This window comes from Ambystoma mexicanum, chromosome 6q (genome assembly GCF_040938575.1).
Source record: "Ambystoma mexicanum isolate Mex_15411 chromosome 6q, UKY_AmexF1_1, whole genome shotgun sequence".
Lineage (NCBI taxonomy): Eukaryota > Metazoa > Chordata > Amphibia > Caudata > Ambystomatidae > Ambystoma > Ambystoma mexicanum.
The window spans coordinates 1,648,184,497-1,648,195,967 of NC_090937.1; the positions used below are offsets into that span (position 1 = coordinate 1,648,184,497).

The window sequence follows — 11,471 nt, forward strand, 5'->3', positions numbered from 1 at the left end:
TGTTGATCCGCAATTTCCATTAGTCCCGGAATTCCGTTTCCCTTGAACGAGCTGCCTGATCCTGATGTCCAAAGAAATACAGCTGCACTCAAACACAACGATATCATCGCAAATACTCTGCCAGGAGTGCTTCCTAAGTCCGAGAAAGGGCCTGGGGAGATTGCAACAAAGATCGAAAGGTGCCTCAACCTTGTACGACTACTGCCGCATCAACACTCATTGCATCACAAGCTGGCATTGATCCTGCATCTGGAAATGAGAGTGCATTGTTCATCGATCACGTTGTACATGGAGCCATAAGGTACAATTTATGATCATAAAATCGGAAGTGATCTGTTTTGTTTTGCCTCTATTCCCAACATGGATGAAGTGGGAACGGAGGCCTAGGGAAATGAGCATATGAGCTGTATCAAGCTGCATTAAATTGAAAGCTCTGACACGCGGTTTCCCAGTGCTTCCATTGAAAAGTGAAGGACCAGTGCGATCCCGTGCGGACAAGCGGGGGGACTATGGTACCGACACAATTGATGCTTGCTCCTGCCTTTTTGGAGCTCTGTGCAAAATCACATCAGCTTGCTGTCCTTTACTAAGCAGGCTAGCCTGAACTGGCCTGAACGCTTTGCTGCTACTCGGATGCTTTGCTGTTAACGTGTGTTTCTGTGGAGAACATTTCTGCAACGAACATTGAAAACATTTCCTGAGATGAGCATTACAGACAATGGCCCTCATTACAACCCACACATACACGCATTGTTTCTGCTCGTGTTTGCAATGCAGGGTTTGTGTCGCTCGGAAGTGATGTTGTTTCTGTTGAGCAACGTTGGGGCACTTTTCGCCCTCTCCCCTTACTGGCAGCCTCCTCAGGCTCTGTTTCGAGTTTCACTTCTCGCTTGCGCTTTGTTTCAACTTTCACTTCTCGCTCAGGCTGATGCTGTGGCAAAGGACTGGCAACAGTTTCTTTCGTTTTCGAGACTGTTTCCTTTCTCTGGTCATCAGAAGTTGTCAGCAGTCCTGGGAATCTTTTTGCATGTGTTGCATGGATCCATGCCTTCCGTCCGTCTACTCAGATGGCCGTTTGCGTCTCCAAAAGTACTTGGTAGGGGCCGCGCCACCTGGGTGCTAATGCTGTCTTCCGTTCAAAGTTCTTTATTAAGACCCAACTTCCAGGCTCCAGCGAGTGCCCCGGTCCGGTATATCGCACTGGTACGCCTCCTGCACCTGCTGATGAATCAAACGCAACTTCTGTATTAAAAGTCCACAGTACGTGCTTAACATAGGATGCTCGACCTCACATAATCTTTTGGGCTGCGGTGCGCACCATACATTTGCTGGTCTCCCCATTATAATCTCATAGGGGGAGAGCCCAGTCTTAGCCTGCACAGACGTGCGCATGCACAACAGCGCTAGGGGTAATGCATCCACCAGATTTTTGCTATCTTTGGGCCTCATTACAACTCAGGCGTTAAGGGTTAACGCCGTCGTTAACCCTTAACGCCTGATTCCAATTTTAACAGCTGCTTTTAGCAGGCGTTAAAATCCATGGCGCTAAATCGCCTTGGTGCTAATTACGGTGCCGTAATTAGCGCCTTCCCCACTCCCATTATGCCCTATGGGGCAAAAATGGGAATGGGGAAGGGTAAATGGGAAATGGGGATTTACCACCCCACTCACCTTGGAATGGGGCGGTAAATCCGCCATCCACCATGGTGTAAACATAGTTTACACCATGGTGGTAAAGTTGGTGTACTTACCGCCTAGGTCGTAATGACCCCATTTGACTTCAAGATTCTGTTATGTCTCTCCACAAGTCCGGCAGAACTGGGATGCCTTGAACTGTGGAATCTCTTCTCTATCTGCAGACCTGCACAGATCTGTAGCACTACTGCGCCCACAAAGTGGGGGCCGTTGTCTGACCACAGGACACGGGGCAACCCAAACCGGGAGAAATACTCATTTAACATTACTTTTGCTGTTGACATGGCAGTACAGTCTTTTAAAGGATATGCCTCCACCCACTTGCTGAATGCACAAATCACCACTAACACATATTTGTAGTTCTGGCACCTTTCCATTTCTATGAAATCAAAATGGACCACCTCAAATGGCATAGAGGGTGGGCCGAAACTACTTGCTGGAGTCACGGTTCCCTTCCCTACATTATGTTGCAGACACGCAATACAATTCTGCACTAGTCTTTCTGCATTCTTTTTTATGTGCTAATCTTTCCATACTGTGGATTAATGCTGCACCATCTTCTTCGTGCAAATGTGGGTAGGGCTATGCACCATTATAACCATTGCAGTCACGTAACAATTTGGCAACATCCAGTTCTTTGTTTCCTTGTCCACCCAACATCCTTCCAAATCTAACTCAGCAGAGCCCTCAGCCCATCCCTGAATCTCTTCGGTCATGGCCTCAGCCTGCATTTCTTTGACTGTGGCAACTCCGTTCTCTATCATACAAGGTACTTCCTCAGTCTGTACTGTCATCATTTTATTTCCCAAATCTGTGGCTGTTTTCTTCACAATCCTGTCTGCAAATGCGTTTCCCTCTCCCACTCTACATGTTACTTTCTTATGCGTCTCGCACTTCACTATAGCTAGGTGCTTTGGAAACGTGAGTGCGGACAACAATCGCACAATCAAAAGGCCATGCTGAATCCTGGCCCCATGTGATGTCAAGAAATCCCTCTCAGCCCAAAGTCGGCCAAAGTTATGAACCACGCCAAAGGCGTACTGGCTGTCAGTATAAATATTCACGTTCAAATTCTCAGAGAGATGGGACAAGTGACACAGGTGGCATCTGTGAAGGGCCTTCCTGGATGCTTCGAAATTGTGTGTCCGCGGTCTGCACTTGTGGGAGTGCTCGCGCTGTGGGTGGGGCTTGGGTTAATGCTTGCGTGAGGGGAAGTGCTTGGGCTACGGGAGGGGGTACGAGAGCTACTGGTTGGGCCTGCGCAGTCACTGCTGGCGTGTTTGGTTTCAATTCTGGTTTTGGGCCTCGACCCGTGTTAGTTAACAAATGTTACATTAATTTGTCTGCTATGTGTAGTTCCCGCTGCAGGTATATTCTTTCTATATTCATCTGGTCACGTCTCCCTTCCCGTCTTAGACTTGCCGTCCACTCCTCCTCTTCCTTTTCTTCTGCTACCTCAAGCTTCGTTTTGTGCCTACGCGCATGCTTCTCTCTACTCCTAAGTCGGAGCATTGCTTCCCTCCTCGAATCTTTGACAGTTTCAAAAGCTGCAGGTTGCGCTTTCTTTCAAATTAGCACCCTTTCTAGGTTATCTATCCTCCCAATCTCAAAACTACCATTAATCGGCCACTGATGGTCAGGTTGCTTTCTAGTTTGCCTATGCCAAATTTCACAAAATATTATCGCACCCACACCATATTTTGCATACATATCATAAGCCGGCGTTCCCCCAGGCGGTGAACTTTGGCCATATTCCAAGGACTGTCTACCACAGCTGAAAAGCCCCGCTAAAGTGGACAGTACTCCAGGCATGTTTCTTTGTCCTTCCCCTTTGGTTAGCTAACTTTTACCTGGACGTTTGAATTTGCAAAATCAACACTCTACCAAAAATCAGGTTTTTCTTTGAATCGGGGAATGACTCACCTGATAAAACAAGTCGCCTGTCCTAATGCAACCTCTCCCAACGTCGTGTCTGTGCTTCTCTGGCTTCTGCCTTGTCTCGGGACCCTCGCCTCCTTTGCCCTCTGGCCCGATACGTCGATCAGGGATCAGATGTGTGCAGATCTGCGGAAGGAATCTCTCCTCACTTCTACAGGGCGCCCCGTACACTTCTTGATCCCGGCTCGACCGTCCCGTCCTCGCCGTTCTTCCGCCTTTACTCCGTTACACCGTATACAATGGGGCAAGTGGGGGAGGGTCCCTATTTGGGCGCCATCTGAGGGTCCAGGGTTCAAGTCCCTATTCGGGCGCCATCTTGAAACAATGTTAACAGTTGAGCAGAGTAAGCAGAATTCGCAAGAATTGCAAGCTGCAAAGCAGTTTTAGACAGAAAGCAATGAGCAAAGGTTAACAAGCAAAATGGCGATTCTTGCTACATTTAAAATGGCCGCTTGTTGGTGAAGCATAGCAGTTTATATTTCTATAATTTGGTGCATAAAACGGTTGGCCCACGGCCATCAAGTTACGTCTGTCATTCAAATGAAGGGTATTCATTTTTCCAGATTGACAGACTGACCCCAGAGGAGGTCCCTGCTTGACTAATTCAGAGCTAATTCTATGCTCATGTTACAATGATTAGATGTATAATTTGTGGGCCTCAAAGTCTGTTTCTTTTCCCCTCTCACTGTCACAGCAGTTTACAACCCCTCAAGACCCGACAGTTTACTCACAGGTTCTGCAACTATTTCATGTCCCTTCCTAAGGCACACCTAGTGATAAAGAGATTGATACAAACAGAAAGACTTCCAAGAGAGGCAAAATGCAACACATATCACAATGCTGCTGTTAAGAGTTTCACTGTACCAATATAGCTCAGTCAAGAATGATCAACGTCTATTAAATACATTTTTTATTACTTTATCAATCCCACAGTTTTTCTTGCTAATGCAACACAGTTTAAACACATTGTTTGTAGTAGACATGATAACTTTACACAATTCATTCAATAAAAATGCATAAACAAAATAATTTCAAATATTTCATGTACAATATAAAATGCATACAATATACATCAACTCACCATGCAATCAGCATACATTCATCTTATAAATTAGTAAAAAACTCCTTTGTCCAATTACCATACATCCAAACTCAAAAGAATATGTTTTCTGCTAATTATCACTTGCTGAAGGTCATTAAAAATCTTTATCAAAAATTTTACTAGCGCTAAAATAAGTGAAACTTGAGAGGTTGTCAACAGTCTGTTCCAAATATCTGAAGCAACAACTTCCGTACGCAAATGTACAATGGGGCCTAAAAAGGTTATTCGATCCACAGCTGTCGAAGTACAATCCATGTTAGAGACAATGTTAGAGACTCTTCAAAGTCTGATTTACATAGTCTGCACTTTCGTAATTCTTTAGAAATTCCTAGACGAGGACCAATTATTTCCAGTGTGGGTAGGCAGTTTAAAGAACATCTGCAAAGGAATTATTCTCAACTAAAGTCTAATTTCCTTTGTTGGAGTATAGGGAAGCTTGTTGTTGCAGTATATCTTGATTCTATCTAGATCGTCCATATCTTTTATCACATCCCATCTTTTAATTTTCAACTTCATAATTGCTTGGGTATCTGTTCTCAAGATGTCTGTCCCTTCCATTAAATGGAGACAACGCTCCCTATAAATCCGTAGAAAGACATTACACCCACCATCCAACATTTCTCCCAAATAAGTGCCCAAACTAGGTTTTTCCATATTAATCACCTTCCTATATGCAAACGGACTTCTCTTCAGGTATTGGGCCCACCAAGACAGTAGACCCAGTTCCACACATTTGCCATCTTCCATGTACCTCAGTTCTTCTCGGTAGTTCAACATAAGGTTCAAACAAATCTGTTTGGTAGATAACAAGTCACTTTTCTTTAACTAAATGTACATCAATACTCTCATTGTACGGCTTAATTCACATTGCCAATACAAAATTCCCTGTCCATCCTCTGTCGTGTCTTTAAGGAAAGGTGCAGCACTTGTCAAATCACAATCATCGGTTCACTGAAGCACTATTGTATAAAGGCACTGAAACCTATCATCTAATTTTCAAACTAAACTAAAAGCTTAAATCAATAAAGCAATCATATGCATCTCAATATATATGACAATATTCAGTGCAAAGCACAAAATCGTAGTATCAAAGGACCAGAATTGCACATTGTTCTACCAAGCCAAATCCCATTGCATCCTAAAGAAAATATATTCGTAGCCAGTGAGGTACAATCCATTTGTTGCAATCCTTTATTCTTTGCGCCTGGTCAGCCATCCTTTCTGTGCACCCATAGAGCCAGTCATCTGACCGCAACCAGCAATGACCGACAGGCAGGTTAGCCATTTTGTAGACTACAGAGACCCACTTCACCACACTTTTCTAATCCTGGCTATGGGTCACACATGTTTTAATTTCTGTGTTAATGCTTTTCCTGAGGTTGAGGCCAAGTTAGGCTACCGATTTAACTCAATGTCCTCTATACATTTCAATAGTATTCCAGGATGTTATCAAACCCATTTTCTATAGTGATAAGGTGCCTTTTTGCTTTTCACATATGCTATTTCAAACAAGAATTATATATTTGTCACTTATTGAACATTAATCCTGTTTTTCTTGTTTCTTCAAACAGGGCAAAAAACAGCAATCATGGAAGACGGTGAATGTTTTTAAAAGGGTTTGTATGAGAAACATTTTCACTGATAGCTGAGTCTTGAGAAAGTTATAGCTTCTTACCATGGGACAAATATTTCACAGACTCTGTAGATATTGCACTAAAAAAAGACTACAGTTGTTAACGATTTTCAGGCAAATATCTGGTTCCTATGCCCCGTCAATACCAATCCATATGGAGGCCATCTGTCTACAACCCATGTGATTACCACCAAAGGGTATTTTGAGTCATCACATTATAAGGCTACACAAATATGGTCAATGTATTCATTGATGTAGAGATAAGTATCTGGATATGGGAATGTCCACCGAAGAGATATAACCTGAGAGAGTCTATATAAATGGACCATATTGGATACAGCCTCCTCTGTAAAAGTGAACACAAGACTTTTAAGAATACATCAAGGAGAGGCTAACAAGAGGCACCTTGTAAATGCACTGACAACCAAAACATTCAACACAAATGGCCCTCAAATGGTGCTTCTTATGAGCCACAAAGGAATACGACCCTACAAGTGCACTGGTGACAAGTCGTCCACAACATGCAGCCATCTATCTAATGGTGGACCACTGATTTTATTTTGGCATGAAGAAAGAAAATGAAAACCCTCTTTACGAAATATTGTCTAAGGCAACAAACTGGTGTGCTACATGTGGAAGGTGTTTAACACCATCTTTGGACTTGATGCTTCAGAATAAGTAGCACCCCTCCTGAAGCTTTCTTCTATTTCCAGTGACTTGATGCTTCAGAATCAATAGCACCCCTGCTGATGCTTTCTTCTATTTTCAGTGACTTGATGCTTCAGAATCAATAGCACCCCTGCTGAGGCTTTCTTCTATTTTCAGACTCCCTGCTGTGACTGAGAATTCAGGTTTATTCTTGACATTCATGCAAAATGCACCTGACCTTGTGAGACCACCCGAGACATTCAGATTGTTATATAAATATACCGAATTTGATAAGGAGCATCTTACAAAGAAATTATAATTTAAAAATAACATCTTAACAATGGAGGTACTTTTGGAATTTTCGGAATGTGAAACAACTTTCAACGAAACAGTACATATATGTCAACATCAGAGATGTCACACTGAAGAGACAGAACATAAAGGGTGTGAATGTGACAAGGCTTTGAAAGAAACGGCTAATCTTTTGCCACATCAGAGAACTCTCAATGGCGTAAAGCCATATGCATGCTCTGAAAGCAATAAATCTTTTAAGCAGAAGGGTAATCTATTGGTACATCAGAGAAATCACACTGGGGTGAAACCATACATATGTTCTGAATGTGAAAAGACTTTCAAACTCAAGGGTCATCTATTGGCACATTACAGAACTCACACCGGGGGGAAACCATATACATGTTCTGAATGTGATAAGTCTTTCAAACTCAAGGGTCATCTATTGGCACATCATAGAACTCACACTGGGGTGCACCCATATGCATGCTCTGAATGTGATAAGTCTTTTAAAGACAGGAGTAACCTTGTGAGACATCAGAGAAATCACACTGGCGAGAAACCATATACATGTTCTGAATGTGATAAGTCTTTCAAGCAGAAGGTTACCCTTGTAATACATCAGAGAATTCACACTGGGGTGCACCCATATGTATGTCCTGAATGTAATAAGTCTTTCAAAGACAAGAGTAACCTTGTGAGACATCAGAGAAATCACACTGGCGAGAAACCACACACATGTTCTGAATGTGATAAGTCTTTCAAGCAAAAGTGTGACCTTGTGAGACATCAGAGAAATCACACTGGGGAGAAACCATATAGATGTTATGAATGTAATAAGTCGTTCAAGCAGAAGGGTGCCCTTGTAATACATCAGAGAACTCACACTGGCTCAAAACCATACATATGTTCTGAATGTGGTAAGTCTTTCAAGCGAAAGTCTGAACTTGTGATACATCAGAGAAATCACTCTGGGGTGAAACCATATACATGTTCTGAATGTAATAAGTCTTTCAAACAGAAGTGTAATCTAGTGACTCATCAGAGAAATCACACTGGGGTGAAACCATATACATGTTCTGAATGTCAGAGGTCTTTCAAGCAGAAGGGTGCCCTTCTGATACATCAGAGAAATCACACTGGGGTAAAACCATATACATGTTCTGAATGTGGTAAGTCTTTCAAGCAAAAGTGGGATCATGTGATACATCAGAGAAATCACACTGGTGAGAAACCATATACATGTTCTGAATGTAATAAGTCTTACAAGCAGAAGGGTGCCCTTGTAATACATCAGAGAACTCACACTGGGCAGAACCCATATACATGTTCTGAATGTGGTAAGTCTTTCAAGCAAAAGTGTGAACTTGTGATACATCAGAGAAATCACACTATGGAGAAACCGTATACATGTTCTGAATGTAATAAATCTTACAAGCAGAAGGGTGCCCTTGTAATACATCAGAGAACTCACACAGGGCTGTACCCATATACATGTTCTGAATGTGGTAAGTCTTTCAAGCAAAAGTGTGAACTTGTGATACATCAGAGAAATCACACTGCGGGTAAACCATATACAGTTTCTGAATGTGGTAAGTATTTCGAGCAAGAGGGCTAATCTAATGGTGCATCAGAGAAATCACACTGGAGCCAACCCATAAACATGTTCTGAATGTGATGAGTCTTAAAATGAGAACAGTACCCTTCTGAGACATCAGAGAATTCACAATGGGGGGGAAACCGTATACATGTACGGAATGTAGATTAGATTAGGGATTTATAAAGAGTATATCCCTTTGGAACCAAGCAGTTAACTGCATCTAGGCGCAGATGTTCAAATCCTTTGCTCACATTTGGACGCAGTCACAGGACCCATCAATCACTGGAATCAATATATTATGAATTTTCCCAAAAGGGTATAATAGATTATATATTCCGCAGTTCTGCTGGAAGTGCATTCCAGAGATCGGGGCCTCTGATGGAGAAGCATCGGTCTCCCCGGGAGAGGCATTTAGACTGAGGGACAGCCATTCGATTTTTGCCAGAGGAGCACAGAGTATGCGCTGGCTGGTAAGTCTTAATCTTTGAAATCGGATACCTAGGCGCAGTTCCTTGAATGCACCTGAAAATCAGGCATAGTTGTAGGAATTTGATTCTTTGCTGCACTGGCAACCAGTGCAATTTTTGACGGTACTTGGAGAAGGAAACTCTTTTTGGAAGATTGTACACTAATCGAACGGCAGCATTTTGAGCTACCTGGCGTAGTTGCACTTGACAATCCGGGGATCCAAGTAGCAGTGTGCCGCAGTATTCCAATCTTGAGTTTACCATTGTACCTACAATCGTTGCACAATCTGATTCAGAGTTCGGAGGTAAGATAGGTTTCAAGAGTCAAATTTGATAATGGACAGATTTAACCATCTCAGACACATGGGCATTACTTTCTTAATATGCTTGCCAAATACAACCCAAGTTCTTAACCTTATGAAAAAAGGATGTGGCTGAGACAAAAACGGCCTTACAAGGGGTGGAGGCATGGTATTGTCCAAGAAGATGCGTTGGTCCACATGCTATAACCTCAGTTTTGGTGTGGTTTAACTGAAACTTAATTTTCACCATCCAGGCTTTTGTAGCTTCAGCACAGGGCAGCACACGCTCGGTTGCTTCTGGTGCTGATTTTAGTCTGACATATATTTGCGTGTCGTCTGCATATGAATGGCATTTCAGGTTAAAACTAGAGAAGATGTCATCACTGTCCTGAGATAGATATTGATCAATATCGGTGACAGTAATGATCCCTGTGGAACTTCACACAATACTGGGAGAGATTCCGAGTAATAACCTCCAAACTTGACTACTGGAGTCTGATTTTTCAAAAAGGAAGAGAACCATTTCAAGGCAGCGTCTGACACCTGGGCTACTTCGAGAAGTCTGGTCAATAATGGATAAAAGTCGACCATGTCAAAGGCTACCGACAGGCCCAGCATGATCAACATACTCAGATCTCCCTCGTCAGCAGCCCTCAGGATGTCATCCCAAGCAGCCAGTAATGTTGTTTCAGTCCCGTGATCTGTGTAATAAGTCTTTCAAGCAGAAGAGTACCCTTGTGATACATCAGAGAAACCATATACATGTTCTGAATGTAATAAGTCTCTCAAGCAGAAGGGTAATCTATTGGCACACCAGAGAACTCACACTGGGGGGAAACCATATGCATGTTCTGAATGTAATAAGGCTTTTAAGCAACAGCGTGCCATAGAACTACATTAGAGAAATCGCCCCGGGGCAAAATCATATACATGTTCTCAATTTGATGAGGCTTTAATTTACAACCTTGGTCCACTGAAAGATCACCATAAAAAAAGAATCACACATGGAGAGGCCATATCCATGTTCTAAATGTCAGAAGACTTTTCAAGCAAATCTGTGGCTTATGGCGACAAGTGGGAATTCATAGTAGGTGTTATCACTGATGACTTGGACACCCAAAACATCAACAAATTACAAGGTCTCCTGCACTGGGCCCTGCTGTTTTTGGAGAGTAAAGTTACTAAACTTTATTATCCGACATGCACTATGCGAAGTGTGATTTATGTATGGAAAAGGGAACTTGTCATTATTTGGTTCGCCCTGTTGTATGGTCTTTCTGTGGTACAGATGATGACAAGTTCAGTGATTGAATTATATATTCGCGTAATTGATAACTCACAAATTAAATGCTTTCTCAAATTGTTTATTAAACTGGACAAATCTCACTGTAAGAACAAACTCTCCGTTATTATAAGCAATTGATGATTGGTGAATGAGTAAAACAGAACAAAGCCTACATGTGTATGTGTTTGCACTTCAGATGTTTCCTCTGTGAAACATATATTGTGCAAAATACTATTTGCTTTTACATCATCCTACGAATTAAAAAATACAGTAAAATTGCCTTTTTATATTGTGCTTCATGCCGGATTTCAGTCTCTAAGCATGGTACCAGGTATGGAACCTATACTGCTCTATGTTGTCTTGATTCCAAGACAAGTGCCTTGCCTCTGAGCTATCCTCCCGGTTTTTCTAGTTATTCTCTCTGACATACTTGTGACGTCCTTTGAAATCCAAGGGGCTGTTTCTTTATGGAGATTTATCCTGTTTTATTCTATGATGCTCCTTCTGCAA

The 11,471-nt window shown here is 42.4% G+C and overlaps 1 protein-coding gene across 1 annotated transcript in view; it reads left to right on the forward strand.

Moving 5' to 3' along the window:
• Nucleotides 1–11,237, forward strand: part of LOC138516977 (zinc finger protein 84-like) — a 35,479-nt gene extending 24,242 nt beyond the window's left edge. Inside the window, exon 2 of the mRNA XM_069632464.1 lies at nucleotides 6,307–11,237. Within this exon, the coding sequence (XP_069488565.1) occupies nucleotides 7,357–8,925 (1,569 nt within the window). The 5' untranslated portion in view covers nucleotides 6,307–7,356 and the 3' untranslated portion in view covers nucleotides 8,926–11,237. The remainder of the gene's footprint in view (nucleotides 1–6,306) is intronic.
• The last annotated feature ends 234 nt before the right edge of the window (nucleotides 11,238–11,471 follow it).